Source organism: Scyliorhinus canicula, chromosome 2, assembly GCF_902713615.1.
Source record: "Scyliorhinus canicula chromosome 2, sScyCan1.1, whole genome shotgun sequence".
Classification (NCBI taxonomy): Eukaryota; Metazoa; Chordata; class Chondrichthyes; order Carcharhiniformes; family Scyliorhinidae; genus Scyliorhinus; species Scyliorhinus canicula.
The window spans coordinates 62,833,443-62,858,839 of NC_052147.1; the positions used below are offsets into that span (position 1 = coordinate 62,833,443).

At 49.2% G+C, this 25,397-nt stretch overlaps 1 protein-coding gene across 6 annotated transcripts in view; it reads right to left on the reverse strand.

The window, feature by feature from the left end:
* Positions 1 to 25,397, reverse strand: part of LOC119954595 (F-box/WD repeat-containing protein 7-like) — a 233,011-nt gene that overhangs the window by 77,694 nt on the left and 129,920 nt on the right. For all 6 annotated transcript variants that reach the window (XR_005458278.1, XM_038779924.1, XM_038779919.1 and 3 more), the window contains exons 2-3: positions 18,003 to 18,181; positions 8,186 to 8,274 (exon numbers count right to left, since the gene is read on the reverse strand). Coding sequence is in view for 5 of the 6 variants with exons in the window: in XM_038779924.1 (XP_038635852.1) it covers positions 8,186 to 8,274; positions 18,003 to 18,181 (268 nt within the window). In the remaining variant the exon portion in view is untranslated. The remainder of the gene's footprint in view (positions 1 to 8,185; positions 8,275 to 18,002; positions 18,182 to 25,397) is intronic.

A 25,397-nucleotide genomic window follows, 5' to 3' on the forward strand; every position in this document is an offset into this window, starting at 1 on the left:
CTCTACTGAGGCCTCTTCCACCTCCTGCATGAGCTTGTAGATATCGGATATCTTCCACTCCCCGACCCAGATCCCCGAAAGCACCCTGTCACTCACCCCCCTCGCGGGGAGCGCAGGGAATCCCTCCACCTGCCGTCTAGCAAATGCCTTTACCTGCAGATATCTAAACATGTTTCCCGGAGGGAGCCCAAATTTCTCCTCCAACCCCCGCAGGCTCGCAAACCTTCCGTCGATAAACAGGTCCCTCAGCTGTCTAATGCCCGCTCTGTACCATCCCTGAAATCCCCCATCCATGTTCCCCGGGACGAACCTATGGTTCCCCCTTAACGGAGCCTCCATCGAGCCCCCCACTTCTCCCCTATGTCGCCTCCACTGCCCCCAAATCTTGAGGGTAGCCGCCACCACCGGACTCGTGGTATACCTCGTGGGAGGGAGCGGCCACGGCGCCGTTACCAGGGCCCCCAGGCTCGTATCCCCACAGGACGCTCTCTCCATCCATTTCCATGCTGCCCCCTCCCCCTCCATCACCCACTTACGCACCATCGACACGTTGGCCACCCAGTAGTACCCCGAGAGGTTGGGCAACGCCAGCCCCCCCCATCTCTACCCCGCTCCAAGAAGACCCTCTTCACCCTCGGGGTGCCATGCGCCCAAACAAATCCCATGATGCTGCTGGTCACCCTTTTAAAAAAGGCCCTAGGGATAAAGATGGGCAAGAACCTCGGGAGAACCGTCATTTTGACGGATTGCACTCTGCCCGCCAGCGATAGTGGCACCATGTCCCACCTTTTAAATTCCTCCTCCATCTGTTCCACTAGTCTGGTGAAGTTAAGCTTATGGAGAGCCCCCCAACTCATGGCCACCTGCACCCCCAGGTACCTGAAACTCTTCACTGCCCTCCTGAAAGGAAGCCTCCCAATTCCCTCCTCTTGATCTCCCGGGTGCACTACAAATACCTCGCTCTTTCCTAAATTTAGCTTATAGCCCGAGAAGCCCCAAAATTCCGCTAACAGCTCCATCACCCCTGCCATTCCCCCCTCTGGGTCCACCACAGCAGGTCGTCTGCATACAGCGATACCCGGTGCTCCTCCCCACCCCGCACCAGACCCCTCCATCTCCCTGACAACCTCAATGCCATGGCCAGCGGCTCAATCGCCAGTGCAAAGAGCAGGGGGGACAGGAGACACCCCTGCCTGGTCCCACGATAGAGCCTAAAGTACTCCGATCTCCTTCCATTTGTGACTACACTCGCCATCGGATCCGCATAAAGCAGCCTCACCCATTTGATGAATCCCTCCCCAAATCCAAACCTCTCCAGCACCTCCCACAGGTACCCCCACTCAACTCTATCAAACGCTTTCTCTGCGTCCAGCGCCACCACTATCTCCGCCTCCCCCTCCACTGCCGGCATCATGATAACATTGAGCAGTCTCCGCACATTCGTGTTGAGCTGCCGCCCCTTGACAAATCCTGTCTAATCTTCATGAATTACCTCTGGCACACAATCCTCTATCCTGGTAGCCAGGATCTTCGCCAGCAACTTAGTGTCTACGTTAAGGAGCGAGATAGGCCTATATGATCCGCACTGCAAGGGGTCCTTATCCCGTTTTAGGATCAAAGAGATCAGTGCCCGCGACATCGTCGGGGGCAAAGCCCCCCCCTCCCATGCCTCATTGAAGGTTCGCACCAACAGGGGACCCACCAGGTCCGCATATTTTTTGTAAAATTCCGCCGGGAACCCGTCCGGCCCTGGGGCCTTACCTGACTGCATTTGTCCGATCCCCCTGACTAGCTCCTCCAACTCTATCGGCGCCCCCAGTCCCTCTACCAGCCTCTCTTGAACCCTTGGGAAACATAGCCTGTTCATGAAGCTCTCCATCCCCTCTCTCCCCCTCGGAGGTTCCGACCGGTACAATCCCTCCTAAAAGTCCCTAAAGACCCCGTTTACTTCTGTCCCCTTCTGCACTACATTTCCACCCCCATCCTTCACTCCACATCTCGCCAACGGAGCTGATACGCCAACATCCTGCTCGCCTTCTCTCCATACTCAGACATCGCGCCCTGCGCCCTCCTCCACTGTGCCTCCGCCTTTCTGGTGGTCAACAAGTCAAAATTGGCCTGCAAACTGCGCCGTTCTCCCAGCAACCCTTCCTCCGGTGCCTCCGCATATCTCCTGTCCACCTCCAGGAGCTCTCCCACCAGTCTTTCCCTCTCCTTCCTCTCCCTCCTTTCCCTGTGGGCCTGGATGGAGATTAGCTCCCCCCGGATTACTGCTTTCAGAGCCTCCCAGACCATCCCCACCTGGACCTCCCCCGTATCATTGGTATCCAGATACCCCTCAATGCTTCTCCGAACCCTCTTACACACCTCCTCTTCCGCCAGGATCCCCACATCCAGGCGCCAGAGCGGGCGCTGGTCCCACGCCTCTCCCATCTCCAGATCAACCCAGTGCAGGGCATGGTCCAAAATCACTATGGCCGAGTATTCGGCATCCTGCACCCTCGGAATCAATCCCCTGCTCAGGACAAAAAAGTCTATCTGGGAATAAACCCTATGGATGTGAGAGAAAAAGGAATACTCCCGTGCTCTTGGTCTCCCAAACCTCCAGGGATCCACCCCTCCCATCTGGTCCATGTATCCCCTCAGCACTTTGGCCGCCGCCGGTCTCCTACCCGTCCTTGAACTGGACCGGTCCAGTGTGGGATCCAGCACTGTGTTAAAATCTCCCCCCATGATCAGGCCCCCTGCCTCCAGGTCCGGGATGCCGCCCAACAATCGCCTCATGAAGCCAGCATCATCCCAATCCGGGGCATATACGTTCACCAGCACCACCTTCTCTCCCTGCAGCCTACCCCTCACCATGATATATCTGCCCTCCTTGTCCGACACCACCTCAGCCGCCTCAAACGCCACCCTCTTCCCCACTAGAATCGCCAACCCCCGGTTCTTCGCGTCCAATCCTGAATGATAAACCTGCCCCACCCACCCCTTCCTCAGACGAACCTGGTCCGCCACCTTCAGGTGGGTCTCCTGGAGCATAGCCACGTCTGCCTTCAACCCCCTTAGATGGGAAAACACCCTGGTTCTCTTAACCGGCCCGTTCAGCCCCCTAACGTTCCAGGTAATCAGCCGGATCAGAGGGCAACCCGCCCCCCTTCCCCGCCGACTAGCCATAGCTTGGCAAATGTTCGCCCCAGGCCAGCACACCCCGCTCGACCCGTTCCCCATGGCGATAACGCCTCTCCTCTTCCCCCCCCCGGCCCCATCGGCTCCTTCCTAGTCATTCCAGCAGCAACCCGGTATCCCCCGCCCCCCCCTAGGCTAGGACCCCCTCCTAGCCGCGACGCACCCTCCATGGTACTTCCATGAGTCAGCTGACTTCTGGTGACCCCGGCAGCTCCCGCCAAAGCCTATCCCCTCCCTGCATGGGGTCATTCCCCTCTTGCCACACCTCCTTGGCATTGCTGCAGCGCGGGAAAGAAGACCCGTAGAGGCCCCGCCCCCACCGCAAGCTCCACCCCCCTGCCCCGCAGCGCGGGAAACCTGAGGAAAGCCCGCGCTTTCACACTGCCACACCCCACCCTTCTGACGCAGTTCCCCAAAATCCAGTTTCTCCTCAATCCCCAGCCCCGTACAGAAGAGAACATATAAAACACAAACCCCCAACACTCCCCACCTAACCCACAACCATGCCCAACAAACAAACCCACCCGTAAACAGAGCAAACAGAAAACCAGCATACATAACATACATGTCGTAGTTAAAAACAGTTGAAACAGTTGAAACAAAACAGGCGCAGCGGAAACAACGACGGCCAAAATATGTCCCCAGGCCCTAGTTCGAATCCAGCTTCTCCGCCTGTACAAAGGCCCACGCCTCCTCCGGGGACTCGAAGTAATGGTGCCGGTCCTTGTATGTCACCCACAGGTGCGCAGGCTGCAGCATTCCAAACCTGACCTGCTTGGCATGAAGCACCGCTTTCGTCCGGTTGAACCCGGCCCGCCGCTTAGCCACCTCCGCACTCCAGTCCTGGTAGATCCTCACTACTGAATTCTCCCATTTACTGCTTCTAGAACATAGAACATAGAACAGTACAGCACAGAACAGGCCCTTCGGCCCTCAATGTTGTGCCGAGCCATGATCACCCTACTCAAACCCACGTATCCACCCTATACCCGTAACCCAACAACCCCCCCTTAACCTTACTTTTATTAGGACACTACGGGCAATTTAGCATGGCCAATCCACTTAACCCGCACATCTTTGGACTGTGGGAGGAAACCGGAGCACCCGGAGGAAACCCACGCACACAGGGGGAGGACGTGCAGACTCCACACAGACAGTGACCCAGCCGGGAATCGAACCTGGGACCCTGGAGCTGTGAAGCATTTATGCTAACCACCATGCTACCCTGCTGCCCCCTCTCTTTCTTGGCCCAGCGCAGCACACACTCACGGTCACTGAATCGGCGGAACCGCACCAGCACCGCCCTCGGGGGCTCACCTGCCTTGGGCCTCCTGGCCATCATTCTGTGCGCTCCCTCAAGCTCCAGGGGCAAATGGAAGGACCCCGCTCCCATCAACGAGTTCAGCATCGTGGTCACATACGCCGGGAGATCCGAACCCTCCAGCCCCTCCGCCAGGCCCAGGATCCTCAGATTCTTTCGCCTCGTGCGAACGTCCAGCTCCTCCAAGCGGTCCTGCCACTTTTTGTGAAGTGCCTCGTGCAACTCCACTTTCCCCACGAGGACCACGGCCTCCTCCTCCCTTTCAACGGCCTGCTGCTGCAACTCCCGAATAGACTCCTCCTGGGCCGCCTGGGTCCCAAGCAGCTTGTTCGTAATTGCATTCATGGAGTTCAGCAGGTCAGCCTTCAGCTCAGCAAAACAACGTAGGAGCGAGGCCTGTTGCTCCTGCGCCCACTTCCACCAGTCCTCGGGTGTTGCGCCGGCCGCCATTTTGTTTTCCTTCCCCCGTTTTTTTGGGGGAGTTGCTGCAGCCTTTTTCTTCGTCCCACTCCGGGTGAGCACCATATAGTGTGGGGCAAGTTCTTCCAGGCACCTTCCCCCACCGGGATGCGTAAAAACAGGGCCGTTTGGGGCCCTCGAAACGGCCCAAAAGTCCCTAAATAGCGGGAGCTGCCGAATGTGCGGCTTAGCTCCGCATAGCCGCAACCGGAAGTCTCACTTGCTGAATTTAATGATAGACCATGCTTCGGTTCTCTTGGAGGAAATGTAGCCCCAATCCAATGCCGGCATCTCCACATCATGTATGTAAGTGGCATGCACCTGGCAACTTTCACTTTACCAGCAACTTCAAGGTACACCAACACTTATTTTGCCTATCTTTAACAGTGCTGTTGCAAGATCTTAGTTTTTGTCAGAAGGTGCGCCAAGTGCTAAAAGCGTGAAGACAAGCATGACTGGGTGAGGAAGTGAGTGGAGCATGGGAAGGAAAGGGGAAGGCAGAGGCATGGCTGTTGGGGGCAGTGAGTGGAGCACGAGAGGAAAGGAGGGGATGTAGAGGCTTGACTGGGGGAGAGAGTGCGTGGAGCACAGGAGGAAAGGAATTTTTTTTTTTTTTAAATCTTTATTAGCTCACAAGTAGGCTTACATTAACACTGCAATGAAGTTACTGTGAAAATCCCCTAGAGGCATGACTGGAAGTAAGTAAGTGCAGCACAAGAGTGAGAGGGTAGACAGAGGCTTGACTACGAGGACAGTTACTGGAGCAGGGATTTTAAGGGATTCACTGAAAATTACAAAGCAGTGATCAAATAATAACTTTCCAAGTTTAATGACACATTTAAGATGGAAGGAACCATGAATGAGTAACAAGCCAATGAACCACTTTCCTTTCTGAACCAGCTGCGACAACGGATGAATGTTCATCGCGCGACAATCGCCAGGCAGGAATGTTCCCTTCCAGTTGGGGAACACTTCAGCAGTCAAGGGCATTCAGCCTCTGATCTCCGGGTAAGCATTCTCCAAGGCGGCCTTCAGGACGCGCAACAACGCAAAATCGTCCAGCAGAAACTTATAGCCAAGTTCTGCACACATGAGTGCGGCCTCAACCGGGACCTTGGATTCATGTCGCATTACATCCATCCTCCACCATCTGGCCTGGGTTTGCAAAATCCTACCAACTGTCCTGGCTTGAGACAATTCACACCTCTTTAACCTGGGGTTACCCCCATCTCTGGATCTGTAAAGACTTAATTACCTGCAAATGCTCGCATTCTAAGCATTGTCTTGCATCTTTGACTTTGTCTATATATATATGTATATGTTTCTGGAACATACCTCTTCATTCACCTGAGGAAGGAGCAGTGCTCCGAAAGCTAGTGTTTGAAACAAACCTGTTGGACTTTAACCTAGTGTTGTAAGACTTCTTACTGCATTTATATACAGTCACATAACAGACTGTTCTAATTATCTGCTGGTGGGGTATTTCAATTTGGAGGAAGAATGCGATTTTGGCAAGTTGCATTTTTAATAAACATTCATGAGATGCAATGGGATGCAAATGTGGTACCTGACATGGACCAGTGGGAAGATCTCCCTGCCTTTAGCCTGCCATGGAAGTTGGGAGAACAAAATTTCAAACTATTTTCCCACTGGAGAGAAGCTAACTTTTGCCATCACTCCAAATTTTGAGCCCCCGCGTATTGTGAGTCCTGCCACCAGCAGTAGTGGAAGATTCTGCCCATTGAAGTGGTCAAGTAAAGTATTGCAAGCTTGCAGCTTTAAAGTGCAGTCGCTAAACATTAAAGAGATGCAGACATTTGAAGGTAAATGCTGTAGAATAGGGTATAGCAATTTGCAGATCTTAATCTAATGTTCATTGTCTCTGTATTGTTGGTTTGGATCAGTGGAAATTATAATCATAAATATACCTTATTATTTTCATTGGTATGAATTGTCAATTCAAGGATATGAATATTACAATAAGATTCATAAAGTGGAATTATTCAATAACCTTATTCAGTAGTGTAGTAACATTTTATAACTAATTATGTGGACTAAAATGAATTATATTTATTCACTTTAAATCCATGGACGCCTCACTAGTCAAACAAAGAATATTCTCTGCACTTATTATCCGACTATTTACATATAATTTGCCTTTTCTCCAACATGTACGTTGCGTTTTCAAAACTTAGTCATAGCAGGTAATTTTTATTTTCATAAATATTTTTTCTAAATAACAATAAATTTACCTGGATTCTCCATTTGGGAGTCTATAGGTTGGTTCTCCTTTGGCGAGATCCTCCGTTTCGCTGGCAGCGCACACATGCCCGCGGATTTACCGATGGCATGGGGATACCCACAATGGGAAACCCCATTGGCCCACTGCCGGGGTGACGAATCTTCCTGCTGGTGGGGCGAGCCACACCAGAAAACGGGTGCGGCGGCACGGAGAATCACGCTGGGAGCTCACAGGAAGCGATTCCCAATCCTTAGCCATGCAAATGTTTGCATTGTGAGGGATTCCATAGTGAATACTACTATCAGGCCACCATTTTATGAGTGGCTGGCCCAATCGTGACTTTGGGGGGAAACTCCCTTGAAGAATTACCTCCTTGGTCCACCGTGAGGTCCACTGTATCAGGGCAACACTTGTCAACATCAATTCTCACCCACGTTTTTCTTCTAAATATGTGTATATTCTCTTCTAAATATGTGTATATATATATATATATATATATATATATATGTTTCTTATTCTGTGTACATAACGGTAATTATACCTTGTTCAAAAACCCAATTAAAAAACATTTACAAAAAAATTCTCACCCATGTGATTCCCGGCCCAGAGGACCGGAGAATCACGAGGACCCGGAGAACATGGTTTCCGGCCTGTTAATAGGATGCAAATAGGTCAGTAAGATCCACTTGCATCCTCCAGCTAGTGCAGGGTGCAACCCTCAATCCTGACGCCAGCAGGGATCCGGAGCATCAGAAGGGCACTGATCCTGTTTTCTGCCCGCACTGCATTCTCTGCCACACGCCATTGGCAGCAGAGTTCCCGATGAAGCAGAGAATCAAGTCCATTATGTTTTTCTTTACTGCACTAAAAATACTTCTAACATGAAAGTAAAAAACGTAACCAAAACTGTACGATTCCCAATGACAGGTGTTAATAATGTTTGCTACCTTCAGCCAATAGATAGTGCAGTGTGTTACCTGTTGGACTGTAGCTGTATTGGTTCATGGAGAAGAGTTGCTGATCAGTATCGAAATTGAGCCAATTCTGAGCAGCACATAGTGGGTGCCTATTAAAAAAACAGGTAAGCATTACACATGACATGCTGATAAAAAGTAAAATTTAAACCATTTACTATGCAGCAAATGTTTTGCTCTCATTTTCAGTTTTCAAAACAATTTAAATATCTGAAATTTTGCTGTATTTTATCTATCTGTGTTCTACAAGCATTTGCTTTAAAAAAGCAATAACTAACATAACCGATTAATGAGGAAAAGATGGTAAGTTCAACCTTATTAGTTCACGGATGCACAGTACGTAGATTGATGTTTCAAAGCTAATGAAGGACAATAAATTATTTAAAATACTCCCTGAAAATTACATAATTTAGCAGTTCATAACACGATTTATTTTCCTTAGGAATGTCGCACATATACTTTGTTCTGATCATCTTTTAACGGTTAACAGCCAAGGCATTTTATGAAGTTCCTTTGTTCTTTAAAGCAATATGAATCTATTTTGAATTAACTATAGTCTAATAAATTTCTCAAAGGGATCATAGAATTTACAGTGCAGAAGGAGGCCATTCGGCCCATCGAGTCTGCACCGGCTCCTGGAAAGAGCACCCTACCCAAGGTTAACACCACCACCCTATCCCCATAACCCAGTCACCCCACCCAACACTGAGGGCAATTTTGAACACTAAGGGCAAATTTATCATGTCCAATCCACCTAACTTGCACATCTTTGGACTGTGGGAGGAAACCGGAGAACCCGGAGGAAACCCACGCACACACGGGGAGGATGTGCAGACTCTGCACAGACAGTGACCCAAGCCGGAATCGAACCTGGGACCCTGAAGCTGTGAAGCGATTGTGCTATCCACAATGCTACCGTGCTGCCCTGCACAATGCCACCGTGCTGCCCTCCACAATGCTACCGTGCTGCCCTCCACAATGCTACCGTGCTGCCCTCCACAATGCTATCGTGCTGCCCTTAAGATTTTAATATTCATTATGGGCCGGATTTTGGGGAGCACTATTTTCCCTGCGCCCTCCCTTCCAACTGTAAAGGTGATCGTCACCCACACACTCACCTCAAACCCAGATCCCACAGCAATATTACACTGGGAACAGCATTAAATGTTTCTGTGTAGGACCTTCTCTCCACTTGGAGGGGAAGTCCAGCCTGGAGAGCTGCTGGCCAATCAGATTATTTTAGAAGCTTTTAAGCCATCTAACCCTCACCCCTCAACCCACCCATTCTGTGCTCCCTCTATGTCAACCCATGCCCCTACCCATCCTTGAGTCCCACCCACACTCCATGACGCCTATATCATGCCAGCTCATGTTTTCCACCCACCCCATGCCTACTTATATGCCCCCATGGCCTCTCATACTCTCATGCCACCTGAATAGCCATTCACTCACATTTACTCACTATCTACCATGGGCAGACCTCAGGAACCATGCAGCTCTCCCTTTTAAACACTTAATCGTGAAAAGAACTCCACTTTATGAACTCCATTTAGAGCATTTAAATTTAAAGTGTTGAATCTCATCAAAATAAACTTCCATTTAGCTCACATTGAAGACAGCTGATCCTTTAATAACCTCTTTATACACTCAATCAAACTGTGAACTCAGAACCCCCTGCTGAGATAATCAGATTTTGAAATTCAGCTACGCATTCTTAATGACATAATAGTAGCCCTAAAAAATTGATGAAGAGCTCTATTGAAACAGCACAAACAGATATTTTTTTTAACATGCATCAGATGACCTGCCAATCAAAGCAGCCCAGCATTCAATAATTATTTGTTTTAATTCTCAGTGACATCTTAAGCCAGTTCTTTATTCAAGTTTAAAGAACAGGAGTTTTGAAAAAGTTCAGATCATGACACTTAAACAGACCGTATCCACCCTTCAAGTGTGTTTACATCTTCTCTATCAATTTGTAACTCCCACACTCCGGCCGAGGTACTGGGAACAGCCAAAATATGGCCCGTTTGAACTCAGCGCTAAGTTCAAATGGCTGAGTTGAGGTTTTCCAACTGTGTGAATTACATCGCCCCCTACCCCCTGCTGGCAAAAGTGGAATCTGTTAGAAATAGGGCTGGGACTTGTGCATCAGGGTCTTGTCCATAATTTTTAAAGGTCCAGCCCTCATTGAAAATCTGGCTATGGGTTTTGTAAAGCTCTATTCAGTCCAAATTTTGGTATTATTCAAAACTGCAGTTGTTCAAACTTTAAGTTAATTAAAGCATGACACTAAAAAATATTTTAAAGTTCCAATGCTTAAGCAGTATGCATGTCATTGCAGTTATTCATTTTTAGCATGACTATTGTTGTACTTGTTAAAGTGAAGAATTCAGAGGAAATGGTTATCAAGTTGATAAGACTATTAACAAAGTATACACGGTCGCAGACATTATAAATCAAGTAAGAAGTCTTACAACACCAGGTTAAAGTCCAACAGGTTTCAACTGTTGATCGATGAGTCGAGCGCCATATCCCGTTCGCTCAGGAAAGGATGTCCCGAAGCGTGGTACATTGGCGAGACCATGCAGACACTGTGACAACGGATGAACGGATGCCACACGACATTCGCCAGGCAGGAATGTTCCCTTCCAGTCGGGGAACACTTCAGCAGTCAAGGGCATTCAGCCTCTGATCTCCGCGTAAGCGTTCTCCAAGGCGGCCTTCAGGACGCACGATAACGCAAAATCGCTGAGCATAAACTTATAGCCAAGCTCCGCACACGTGAGTATGGCCTCAACCGGGACATTGGATTCATGTCGCATTACATTCATCCCCTACCATCTGGCCTGGGATTGCAAAATCCTACCAACTGTCCTGGCTTGAGACAATTCACACCTGTTTAACCGGTGGGTGCCCCAATCTCTGGATCTGTAAAGACTTAATTACCTGCAAATGCTCGCATTCAAAGCCTAGTCTTGCATCTTTGACTTTGTCTATATATATATATATATATATATATGTTTCTGGAACATACCTCTTCATTCACCCGAGGAAGGAGCAGTGCTCCGAAAGCTTGTGTTTGAAACAAACCTGTTGGACTTTAACCTGGTGTTGTAAGACTTCTTACTGTGCTCACCGCAGTCCAACGCCAGCATCTCCACATCATTATAAATCAAGGCATTGAAATTGATTTTAATACTGTCCAAATGATGGGTTTTGACTGAGTTAAAAAAAAAAATTTTTTAATAATTTTTATTGAAATTTTTACAAAATATAAACATCTTAGCTCTATTAACATACAACCGCGGTAACACCCCATGAACAATACCCCCCAGCTTCAAGAGCAACTTCAAACAAAAAGAAAGAAGAACAACAAAGAAAAAGAACAAAGAAAAAAAAACAAAACAAGAGAGAGATAGCACCCTCCACAAACCCATGTGCACAGTTCTCCCTCCCCCCAATCCTTACCCCCCCCCCCCCCCCCCCCCCCCCGGGCTGCTGCTGCTGTTGGCCTATTTCCCTACCGTTCCGCCAGGAAGTCCAGAAATGGCTGCCACCGCCTGAAAAACCCTTGTACTGATCCCCTCAGGGCAAATGTCACCCTCTCCAATTTAATGAACCCCGCCATATCCGAGATCCAGGCCTCCACGCTTGGGGGCCTCGCATCCTTCCATTGGAGCAAGATCCTCCGCCGGGCTACTAGGGACGCAAAGGCCAGGACCTCGGCCTCTATCGCCTCCTGCACTCCCGGCTCCACTGCAACCCCAAAAATTGCGAGTCCCCAGCCTGGCTCGACCCTGGACCCCACCACCCTCGACACCGTCTTTGCTACCCCCTTCCAAAACTCCCCTAACGCTGGGCACGCCCAAAACATATGGGCGTGGTTCGCTGGGCTCCCCGAGCACCTAGCACACCTGTTCTCGCCCCCGAAAAACCTACTCATCCTCATCCCAGTCATGTGGGCCCTATGCAGCACCTTGAACTGTACGAGGCTAAGCCTCGCACAGGAAGAGGAGGAATTCACTCTCTCCAGGGCATCCGCCCACGTCCCCTCCTCAATCTCCTCCCCCAGCTCCTCATCCCACTTCCCCTTCAGTTCCTCCACCGAGGCCTCGTCTACCTCCTGCATTACCCGGTATATGTCCGAGATCCTCCCTCCTCCGACCCACACCCCCGAGAGCACCCTATCCCGCACCCCTCGTGGGGGCAGCAAGGGGAACCCCTCCACCTGCTGCCTGGCAAACGCCCTCACCTGGATGTACCTAAACATGTTCCCCGGGGGAGCCCAAACTTCCCCTCCAACTCCCCCAAGCTCGCAAACCTCCCCTCCACAAACAGGTCCCTCAACCTCCTAACCCCTGCCCTGTGCCAGCCCAGAAATCCGCCATCAATCCTCCCTAGGACAAACCGATGGTTCCTCCGTATCGGGGCCTCCATCGAGCCCCCCATTTCTCCCCTGTGCCATCTCCATTGCCCCCACATTTTGAGGGTAGCCGCCACCACCGGGCTCGTGGTATACCTCGTTGGAGGGAGCGGCAACAGCGCCGTTACTAGCGCTTCCAGGCTCGTGCCCACACAAGACGCCGCCTCCATCCTCTTCCACGCTGCCCCCTCCTCGTCCATTACCCACTTACGCACCATCGCTGCGTTGGCCGCCCAGTAGTACTCACAGAGATTGGGCAACGCCAGCTCCCCCCCATCCCTGCCTCGCTCCAGGAACACTCTTCGAACCCTTGGAGTCCCATGAGCCCACACAAATCCCGTGATACTGCTGTTGACCCTCCTGAAAAAGGCCTTCGGGATAAGGATGGGGAGGCACTGGAACAAGAACAAAAACCTCGGGAGCACCGTCATCTTGACGGGCTGCACCCTCCCTGCCAGTGACAGCGGTAACATATCCCATCTCTTAAACTCCTCCTCCATCTGCTCCACCAATCTTGAGGTTGAGCTTGTGCAGGGCCCCCCAGCTCCCCGCCACCTGGACCCCATGGTACCTAAAACTCTTCCCTGCCTGCTTCAATGGGAGCCTACCAATCCCCTCCTCTTGATCCCCCGGATGCACCACAAACACCTCACTCTTGCCCAGGTTCAGCTTATACCCCGAGAAACCCCCGAATTCCCCAAGAATCCTCATCACCTCCGGCATCCCCCCCACCGGGTCCGCCACATACAGCAACAGGTCGTCCGTGTACAGCGACACTCGATGCTCCTCCCAACCCCGCACCAGGCCCCTCCAGTTCCCTGACTCCCTCAGTGCCATGGCCAGGGGCTCAATTGCCAACGCGAAGAGCAAGGGGGACAGGGGGCACCCCTGTCTCGTCCCCCGATGCAGCCGAAAGTACTCCGACCTCCTCCTATTCGTGGCTACACTTGCCATCGGGGCCTCGTAGAGCAGCCTCACCCACCGGATAAACCCCTCCCCAAACCCAAACCTCTCCAACACCTCCCACAAGTACTCCCATTCAACCCTATCGAAGGCCTTCTCCGCGTCCAACGCCATCACTATCTCCGCCTCCCCTTCCACCGCCGGCATCATAGTGACATTGAGGAGTCTTCGCACATTTGTGTTCAGCTGCCTTCCCTTCACAAACCCCGTCTGGTCCTCATGTATGACCCCCGGCACACAATCCTCTATTCTAGTGGCCAGGATCTTTGCCAGCAGCTTAGCATCGGCGTTCAGCAGCGAAATCGGCCTATATGATCCACACTGCAGAGGGTCCTTGTCCCGCTTCAGGATCAAGGAAATCAGCGCCCGTGACATAGTTGCCCCCCCCCCCCCCCCCCCCCCCCCCCTCCATTGCCTCGTTAAAGGTCCGGACCAACAGGGGGCCCAACAGGTCCAAATACTTTTTATAGAATTCAGCCGGAAACCCGTCCGGCCCCGGCGCCTTCCCCGACTGCATGCTCCCTATCCCTTTGACCACCTCCTCCAACTCAATCGGTGCCCCTAGTCCCTCCACCTGCTCCTCTTCCACCCTCGGGAATCGCAACTTGTCCAGGAAGCGCCCCATTCCACCCTCCTCCACCGGGTGTTCAGACCGGTACAGTTCCCCATAGAAGTCCCTGAAGACCCCATTGACCTCTACCCCTCTCCGCACCACCTTCCCAGCTCTATCCGTCACTCCCCCAATCTTCCTGGCCGCGTCTCGCTTCCGGAGCTGGTGCGCCAGCATCCTGCTCGCCTTCTCCCCGTGTTCATACACCGCCCCCTGTGCTTTCCTCCACTGGGCTTCCGCCTTTCTGGTCGTCAGTAGGTCAAATCTGGCCTGAAGGCTACGCCTCTCCCCCAGCAATCCCTCCTCTGGGGCCTCCGCATATCTCCTATCCACCTGCACCATCTCCCCTATCAGACTTTCCCTTTCCCTCTGCTCCCCCCTCTCCCTATGGGTTCGGATGGAGATCAATTCCCCCCTCATCACAGCCTTCAATGCCTCCCAGACCGTCCCCACCCGAACCTCCCCGTTATCATTGGCCTCGAGGTATCTCTCAATACACCCCGGGACCCTCCCGGCCACCTGCACATCTGCCATCAGCCCCACCTCCATGCGCCAGAGCGGACGTTGGTCCCTCTCTTCCCCCAGCCCGAGGTCCATCCAGTGCGGGGCATGATCCGAAATGACAATGGCAGAGTATTCCACTTCCTCCACCCTCGACACCAGCCTCCTGCTCAGGCCAAAAAAATCCAATCCTTGAGTAGGCCTTATGAATATGGGAGAAAAACGAGTATTCCCTGGCCCTTGGCCTCACAAACCTTCAATGGTCCACCCCCCCCATCTGGTCCATAAATCCCCTCAACACCGTAGCCGCCGCCGACCTCCTGCCCGTCCGGGACTTGGATCGATCCAATGGGGGATCCAGTACTGTGTTAAAGTCTCCCCCCATGATCAGGCCCCCCCGCCTCCAGGTCCGGAATGCGGCCCAACATACGCCGCATGAACCCCGCATCGTCCCAATTTGGGGCATAAACATTCACCAACACTACCTGCTCCCCCTGCAGCTTGCCACTCACCATCACGTACCTCCCGCCACTGTCAGCCACCACCTTCAACGCCTCAAACGACACCTTCTTCCCCACCAGGATCGCCACCCCCTTACTCCTCTCATCCAGCCCTGAGTGGAATACTTGGCCCACCCACCCCTTTCTCAGCCGGACCTGGTCCACCACTCTCAGGTGTGTCTCCTGGAGCATGGCCACATCCGCCTTCAGTCCCTTCAGGTGCGCAACTACTCGGGCCCTTTTGACCGGCCCATTCAGCCCCCTCACATTCCAGGTTATCAGCCGGATCCGAGGGCTCCCTGCCCCCTTCCCCTGCCGATTAGCCATACCCCATCCCTTGCCCACCCCCGGCCAGCGTCCCACGCTCTGCCAGTTCCCCACGGCGGCAACTCCCCCCCTCCAGCACCCCCTGCGTCCTCCAGCTCCTTCCTGACCGTTTCAGCAGCAACCCGATATCCCCCCTCTCCCCTCCCCCCCAGGCTAGGACCCCTCCTAACCGCGCCCCCCCCTCTACAGCACTCCCGTGAGCCAGCGATCTTCTGCTGACCCCGGCGGCTCCCGCCCTACTTTCGGCTCCTCCCAACGTGGGACTGCCCCTCCTCCATTGTGCCCATCAACCAGTCCACCCTCCCCCGCTCCTGCGCGGAAAAAGAAAAACCCGCCCCCTCCCTCTCCCAGCGCGGGAACCCTGCAGAAAGCCCGCGCTTTCGCCCTGCCGGGCCCCGCCTCCTCCAGGGCCACTCCCATTGTCAGTCCCCCCCACCAGCTCCCCGAACACCCCGTTTACCCCTCAGTCCGAACCCGTCCACTCAACTCCTGCTTGAAAACCCATTAAAAAAAAACACCCGTACGATCTCACCCCACCCACCCTAAGGTCACCCCACATCTTACCCTAAACCCCGCAAATACACATACAGTATAAATAAATACAGTATTCTACAGCCTCCCCCCTCCGGGGGACCCTCAGTCTGAGTCCAGTTTCTCGGCTTGCACGAAGGCCCACGCCTCCTCCGGGGACTCAAAGTAGTGGTGTCGATCCTTATAGGTGACCCACAGACGCGCCGGCTGCAGCATTCCAAACTTCACCTTCAGTCTGTGGAGCACCGCCTTCGTCTGGTTAAACCCGGCCCTCCGCCTCGCCACTTCCGCACTCCAGTCCTGGAAGATCCGCACCGCCGTGTTCTCCCATTTGCTGCTCCGCTCCTTCTTGGCCCACCGGAGCACACACTCACGATCCACGAACCGGTGGAACCTCACCAACACCGCCCGTGGCGGCTCGTTCGGCTTGGGCCTCCTAGCCAGAATTCTGTGGGCCCCCTCCAACTCCAGGGGCCCCTGGAAGGACCCAGCCCCCATCAGCGAGTTCAGCATCACCACCACATAGGCCGCTAGGTCCGACCCCTCCAGCCCCTCCGTGAGGCCCAGGATCCGTAAATTCTTCCTCCTCGACCGGTTGTCCAACTCCTCGAACCGCTCCTGCCATCTTTTATGGAGCGCCTCGTGCACCTCCACCTTCCCCACCACGGCCACGACCTCGTCCTCCCTTTCGGCGGCTTGCTGCTGCAGCTCCCGGATCGCAGCCCCCTGGGCTGTCTGGGTCTCCATCAGTTCCCTGTTGGTTACCTTGATGGACTCCAGCAGCTCCACTTTCAAATCCTGGAAACAGCGCAGCAGAGTCGTCTGGACCCACTTCTTCAGTTCTTCAAAACTTTCACCGGCCGCCATTTTGTTTTTTGGGTCCCGATTATTTTCCAAGTGTTTTTTCTCCCTAATCTCTCCCTGCACCGCTCCTGGTCTGCACCATGGGACCACTGGGGCGACTCCTGGCCACTTCCCCCGTCGGGATTTGCCTCCTCAGCTCCGTTGGGGGCCTTTAAAAAAGCCCCGAAGTCCGTTGATCTCGGGAGCCGCCGAACGTGCAGCTCAGCTGTTCATTGCCGCCACCGGAAGTCTTGACTGAGTTAAAATTGTGCCCACAGAGTAGAAAAGCAAGGATGTTATGCTAAATTAATCAATAGTTAGGCCTCAGTTGAAGTACTCAATTCTGGTCACCACATTTTAGAAAGAGTGTCAAGATTTTGGAAAGAATTCAGAGGGAAAAGAGTCTTCAGTTTTCTGGAGATACGAGAGAAGCTGGATTGTTCCGCTAAAAGCAGAGATGTTTAAATTGAGATTTAATTGAATTGTTCAAAATTATGAAGGCTTTTGATTGAGTAAAGAGAAACTTTCCATTGCCAGAGGATCTGTAACCAAAGGACATAGATTTAACGTAGGTTTATGACTAACTGAGATTAACCTTTCAAATAGCCAGCACTGGCTGCATTGGTCTTCTGTGCTGTATAATTCTATAACTTTCCATTTTGGGCACTGTCAACATGAATCAAATCAGGTTTTGCACCCTGTAGGGTGCTCACGTCAGTCAGTTCCAGCAACAGTTGCAGATCTCTCTCCACTTCATTCTTTTCTAACACTAGCCATTATTTTGCTCCTCTATTTATGCCAATAAGTGCTGTTCTGGGACAGTTATTGGCCTTTAAATCTATACCCATTAGGAATTGAACTGAGACTGCACAAACTCTTTTTGTGCAAGACAGCCAAGAGAATTAGTGGCCAGATTTTATACTCTGGTCCCGAGAATGTAGGCTAAAGTCTCACCCAATCTCCTGCAGTCTGTATTTATTAGTCCAAATTCACGGGATTACATCTACAGAGAGATTTTGTTATTTTCACAAACAATAGATACACAACTTTTTGTTTAAACATGATTTTAACTCACATTCAGAATGTAACATTAAAACAAATAAATAAGTTTTAATTTACCACAGAACGTCAGTGTTTGTAAATTCCCTCCAAGATCTGCTACAGCACGCTATCTTGAAAAGATCCTCCGCAGACACAAATGAAAATATTCTTTCTACCAGCTCTTGTGGAAGGATTAATACAAAATCAATGGATAACAAAGGGCAGAGTTCGGTGTAGATCACTTTTAGCTGTGGCAGCTGGAAAATAAACATAAGCAGGTAATCAGACTTGTACTAAAAAGAACTATGATATGAATATGTATTTAAAGACACTGTTAAAATTACTTCTATAAAAGGAAAATCTCAAATTCATATAGCCCCTTACCACATCTGAAAGCATTTCACAACCAAAGAATTACATTTTTAATTGAACAAATACAGAAACTAATTTGGATATAGCAAGATTTCAAGAAAAACAACTGTGATAAATGATCACTATTCTTTAAATAGTGCTGAGGGATCTTTTACATCCACCTGAAAAGTGAGACAAAACCTCGGTTGAACATGTGGCCAGTGAATAGCAACAAAATAATACTCCCTCCGCATTAAATGTGTCACCCTAGTTATGTGTCTCAGTGAATAATCCTCTAACTCAGAACCAAGAATATCAATAATTAAATCAAACTGGCATTCACCCAAGCTGTAGACAGCAACTAAACCTCACGGATTCACAGAATGACAACAGCAGAGAAGGAGGTAATTTGGCCCATCATGTCCATGCCAGGTTTTTGCAAGAGCACTCCATTAATCCCATTCACCCACCATTTTCACAGGGCTCTGTAATTTAGCTTAGCCAAGCCTGTTTTGAAAGCCCTGGTTGTATCTGCCTTCACCACACTCTCAGCTTATGGGTTCCATATCAGAACCACTTGCTGTGTGAAAAAGTCACGTCGTTGTTAATTATTTTTCCAAATATCTTAAATTGATAAAATCTTTGTCAGGGCTGTTAAGTAATGGGTTAAGAGACATTGCAATTAGTTGCCTCATTTATGTTAAGTGTCCAATAATTGACACTGATAAGTAAAAAAGCTTCAGGTGGCCTCTGGGTCTGCTGATGTGGAGAGTTTAGCAGAGTCTGTTGGAAGAAATAAAAGTGTGTTGGTGAAAAAGTAACAGAACTTTTGTCTCTTCATACCACAGCATCTAATATGTCTAACAATTGGTAGCAGAGAATGGTTGCTGTGTAAATGTGAAGGGTTGAAAGATACCCAGATCAAACCAAGGAGTGAGTGAAAACAAAAGGGATATATGGCTGAACCCAGGATAAAGATGGCTGGATATGACTATCCTCACTTATTTTCTGAAAGGGAATCGTACGACCAATGGAGAAGTGTAGTAGTTATGTGGACTAAGGTAACTGCTTTGGGAAAGAGAAAACAAGGTATGGCATTGGGTCTTTCTTTACCATATGGCAGTAAAATCTGAAACAAAGTGCTTTCTGAGCTGGAATTGGAAGAGCTAGACTCCGAAGGTCTGGCGACTTTATTACATTATATGGATAAGATTTATAAGAAGGATGACTTGTTAAGTGCGTATGAAGCATGGTCGAATTTTGATAACTTCCGGAAAATGGAGGATTTATCCATGGAAGACTATATAATGGAATTTGGCAGACTATATAAAAGGCTGCAGAAACACAACCTGGAATTTCCACAGTCTGTGTTGGCCTTTAAATTACTTGACTGTGCTAGAGTGAGCAACATGGATAGACTCCTGGTTTTGACAGGAGTTCAGTTTATGGATAAGGATACCTTATTCGAACAGATGACAAAAGCTTTACAAAAGTTTCTGGGGAAACATTCGATTCCGATGGCTCTGATGACCCAAATAGGTCAGCCTGCAATAAGGCAGAATATTGAAATACACTACTAACAGGATGGCAAAATCGTAAGGCCTCAAGACTATAAAAGGAGACCGAGACAAGGAAATTATGAAGACAGAAACCCAGTTAGAACCTACAATAGAAAGATGAACCCCAGAAATGCACGGGGCATGATAAATCGATGTTTCCGATGTGACTCTCAATACCATTATGCTTTCAACTGTCCAACTCGTTATGATAGAGTGTTTGAAGCGACACATGACACGGAAGAGTCAGAAGAGGAAAAAGATAGTGACCAGAAAGAAGGCACTGTCCTATTAACAAGCAGTTTTACTCCGGTAATGAGGGTGTTGGTTGCAGAATCCTTCAACTGTGCTATTTTGGACAGTGGCTGCACATATACTGTGTGTGGGATTGACTGGTTAAAATGTTATCTGGACTCTTTGAATGCTGAAAATTGTAACAAGGTTAAGGAATTTGAAAGTTCCACAAGTTTCAGGTTTGGGGATGATAATACTCTGAAGTGGCTAAAAAAAGTGGTGATCCCTTGCAATATTGCTGGAGTGAATCATTTCATTAGCACGGATGTTGTATCAAGTGAGATACCTTTTGCTTCTGAGCATACAGTCGATGAAGACAGCGCACATGAAACTGGATATGGAACAGGATAAGGCAACAGTTTTTGGAAAGACAGTGGACTTACAATTTACACAGTCGGGACACTTGTATTCCATTACTGACAAATAATATTTCAAGTAGAGTGGTTAAGGATGTGTTAATGGGGCAGCACGGTGGCCTAGTGGTTAGCACAGCTGCCTCACGGCGCTGAGGTCCCAGGTTCGATCCCGGCTCTGGGTCACTGTCCGTGTGGAGTTTGCACATTCTCCCCGTGTCTGCGTGGGTTTCGCCCCCACAACCCAAAAATGTGCAGAGTAGGTGGATTGGCCATGCTAAATTGCCCCTTAATTGGAAAAAATAATTGGGTAATCTAAATTTATAAAAAAAAAATAAATAAAAAATAAAAATAAAAAAAAAAGGATGTGTTAATGGCAGTTGAAAATGGGACTTTAGCTGATAAAAAGCTTGTTGTAGTAAAACTGCATAGGCAATTTGCACATCCGTCTCCTCGGAGGCTGAAAAAATTATTAAAGGATGCAGGGGTAAGGGATGATGACTATACTAAACTGATAGAACAGGTTAGTGATCGCTGTGAAGTTTGTAGGAAGTACAGAAGGACACCAGCACGATCGATAGTAACCCTGCCTTTGGCCAGGGATTTTAATGACATTGTGGCTTCGGAAAATGTTGGCAGATCGACCAAACTGCTAGCTCAATTCGGCTCTAGCATGGGCGGTACATGCAAAGAATTCATTGCAGATGGTTGGGGGCTATAGTCCTTATCAATTAGTGTTTGGTAGCAATCCTAAAATTCTGTCCATTTTGGATGACCAGTCTCCAGGGGAGGGGACTACAATTAGCTCTGGTTTTGCTGAACTTTAAATGCATTTCATAGCAGTAGAAAAGTTTTTTTGGAAGCAGAAGTCTCAAAGAATTCGCAGAGCTTTAAGACATAATGTACAGCCATCAGATGCCGTTTTTCAGCAAGGAGACATGGTATACTATAAGAGAGACAATTCTAATGAATGTAAAGGCCCAGGGAAGATCATAGGCATAGATGGCAAAACAATTATTTTGCAACATGGTAATCAAACTGTTAGGGTACATTCATCAAGGATAATGGATACCGATTACAAATTTTCAAATTTAGACAGAGCAGACAGACATGATGAGGAACCAGAGTCATCTGGCATGCACGTGTTACAGAACTATGAGGACCAGTTAACTGATATAGACAGGGTTTGCACGTGAGATTTTGGTGGCTTCAAATAAATTAGATGAAAAAGTTATCAAAGATGTTAAACAGCAAGAATCGCATAGTTGGAGTGAATTTGGGGTACACACGGAAGTACCGGATAGGGGACAAAAAGCTCTATCCCACAGATGGATTTGCACAGAAAAGGTTCTTCCGGATGGAACTTATAAGGCAAAGGCCAGGCTTGTGGCAAGGGGATTTGAAGAAAACTTAGAAGATCAGGATTTAAGGGTAGATTCACCTACAGCAGGAAAGGTTATTTTAAAGATTTTCTTGGCTCTATTAGCCACAAAGGCATGGGAATGCAAATCTATAGATATAAAAGCTGCCTTTTTGCAGGGGCATCAGCTTCAGAGAGACATTTTTCTCTGTCCTCCTAAAGAAGCAGCTAACAAAGAAGGGGTACTCTGGAAGTTGAACACATGTGTATATGGATTAAATGATGCATCTAGAGTGTGGTACTTTTTGGTAAGATCAGTTTTGTTAAAGTTAGGCTGTTGCCAGTTGAAAGCAGATCCTGCAATGTTTTACTGGCACTATAAAGGAAATCTTTCTGGCATCTTTATGATGCATGTCAATGATTTTTTTGTGGGGTGAGACTAGTGATTTTGAAGCTATTGTAATCTCTGGTTTGAGAAAAGAATTCGGGGTTGGAAGTCAGGCTTCCGGTGCATTTAAATATATTGGACTGGAAATCGGACAGACTAAGTTAGGGTCAACTTTACGTCAGCAATCTTATTTGGAAAGCATCAGCCCAATAGCAATTAGTCGTGGCCGGGTTTCACAAAAAGATGCAATGGTTTCAAAGATAGAAAAAGAGCAACTGCGAAGCTAATTGGGCAACTGAATTGGTTAGGGAGACAGACTAGACCGGACGTGAGTTTTGATGTCTTAGAGTTGAATACAAAAATGAATGATCCCAAAGTGGAAGACATTATAAGAGCAAATAAAGCGTTGGCCAAACTAAAAATTCAGGAGTGTGTTTTGAAGTTCCCGGTTTTAGGTGACCTTAGGCACTTGAATCTCATACTTTATAGTGATGTGTCCTATGCACATTTGTGATGGGGTTTCAAGCGCAGGAGGTTTTATAATTTTCCTTTTGGGGAACAATGGTAAATGTGTGGGAAACAAAGAAAATAAGGAGAGTGGTAAAAAGCACTTTGGCTGCTGAGACGTTAAGCCTTGTGGAAGCGGTGGATATGGCCTTTTATATAAGTCAGATATTGACAGAAATTTTGGGATTGGGGATTTGGGTAATATACCTATTGACTGTCACATTGACAATAAATCTTTGTGGGAAAATGTGCACTCTACAAAAAGTGTCAATGAAAAGAGGTTACGGATAGACATCGCAAGTTTGAAGCAGATGTTGGACAGAGGGGAAATAACAAAAATTAAATGGGTCGACAGTAGCTATCAACTGTTAGACTGTTTTACGAAAAGAGGGGCTAGTTCAAGGAAACTTTTGGATATTGTTAATGAAGGGCGCCTGTTTCTGTGACTGTTTTTTTTTCTCTTCCAAACCAAAAAAAACTGGGAAAAAAAGGGGGGGGGGGGGGGGTGGGGGGGGGATCACGTGTGTGTTTTAGTTTCTTGAAATTTAGTTTTCACTTAATTGGTTTTTTTCTCCAAGGAAGGGGAGACTGTTAAGTAATGGGTTACGAGACATTGCAATTAGTTGTGTCATTTATGTTAAATGTCCAATAATTGACACTGATATGTAAAGGGGCTTCAGGTGGCCTCTGGGTCTGGTGATGTGTAGAGTTTTGTGCAGAGTCTGTTGGAAGAAATAAAAGTGTGTTGGTGAAAAAGGAACAGAACTTTTGTCTCTTCATACCACAGCATCTAATACGTCTAACAAGGGCTGTTTGTACTACAAGATATTCTATTGTATGGGGCATCAAATTAATTAATACGATTTTGAAAACCAAGCTACGGGGCAGCACGGTAGCATAGTGGTTAGCATCAATGCTTCACAGCTCCAGAGTTCCAGGTTCGGTTCCCGGCTGGGTCACTGTCTGTGCGGAGTCTGCACGTCCTCCCCGTGTGTGCGTGGGTTTCCTCCGGGTGCTCCGGTTTCCTCCCACAGTCCAAAGATGTGCGGGTTAGGTGGATTGGCCATGCTAAATTGCCCGTAGTGTCCTAAAAAGTAAGGTTAAGGGGGAAGTTGTTGGGTTGCGGGTATAGGGTTGATATGTGAGTTTGAGTAGGGTGATCATTGCTCGGGACAACATCGAGGGCCGAAGGGCCTGTTCTGTGCTGTACTGTTCTAAATTTTACAGCATGGGGGTGCATTTCATACTGTAATGACTTTCACTGCAGTGAATTGAAGTTATTTTTCATTCTTGCTTTTTTGCTGTGAGGCCAACCTCCCAGACCAAGCGCACTTGGATAGAATAAAAACTCAGCGGGTCTGGAAAGAAAAACAGAGTTAACGTTTCAAGTCCATGTTACTCTTCTTCAGACCTGGATAGAGATCACCAACACAGTGCGTATTTCTTTGGTGTCAAGTTTGCAGAACCAGGCCCAGACTCGGAAGAGGTTTAATGACCTTTTCACTCAGGCAAGATGAGTAAACCACTGAACCCCCAGAAGAGGTCCCTGAGTATTCAGCCTTCAGCAGACATACCAGCTGAGGAGCCTCAGGATGCAGGCTGCTCTTAAACATGGAAGCAACATGTGCCCAGGGTACCAACCTCAGCAAGGCCCAGAGCCATATTGCTGCCAGCACTGATGCACAGCTTTTTATCTAAATAACCTCTTGACACATGAAAGTCGGCTGTGCCTTTTCCCTCTCTTTTTTTGTCTTTGCAGGAAAAGCAAGTACATAACGTCTGCAAGAGGGCCCAGGCACACCATTACTACAATGAAAGAGGGAACCACAGAGATTGCTGGGGACATCAGCAAAATATAAGTTGGGAAATAGTTTAAACATTGCAATTCATACGTTAAGGGTGTGCATTGTACTCCATTCTGTCCAAAAGCATGCTGAAGACTGAGCTGCATTGGGAGGCATCAGCGGGCAGAATTATCCATTCTGCAAGGCATAGTGTCCTCGTGTTTCCACATTTGATGGGACCATCTGTTCTAGAAGCCCGAAACCCGTCTGTTTGGCAGCTAGACCTTGGGTCGGCCTGCCTGCCGCCTGTCAGTCCCCTCAGGAGTTCCTACCTCCACCTGCTGTACCAGAGCATGTGAATGGTGTGCCCCAGATAGTGTCCCAGGAGCCACTTCGCTAAAGTGCCCAACCGAGGTGAGTGTCTCTGGGATGGTAGAAGGTGTTGGAGACAGCTGTGACAGGAAGTCAGTGTCTTCCCGGACTTGAGCTCAGGAATGTCTCAGGATATGAGTCGCGGTCTCCCTTCCTTGTCGGCCTCATCTTCGTCGCTGGTCGACACACGAGGTTCATGTTGTGGCTGGGTCAGGAGACATCAGAAGGGCCCGCGCAGAGGGCAGCACGGTAGGCGGAGGGGGGGGGGGAGTGGCAGCACGGTGATGCAGTGGCTAGCATTGTTGCCTCACGGCGCCGAGGTCCCAGGTTCGATCTCAGCTCTGGGTCACTGTCCGTGTGAAGTTTGCACATTCTCCCCGTGTTTGCGTGGGTTTCGCTCACACAACCTAAAGGTCTGCAGGGTAGGTGGATTGGCCATGCTAAATTGCCCCTTAATTGGAAAAAATGAATTGGGTACTCTAAATTTATTTTTTAAAAAGAAGGGCCC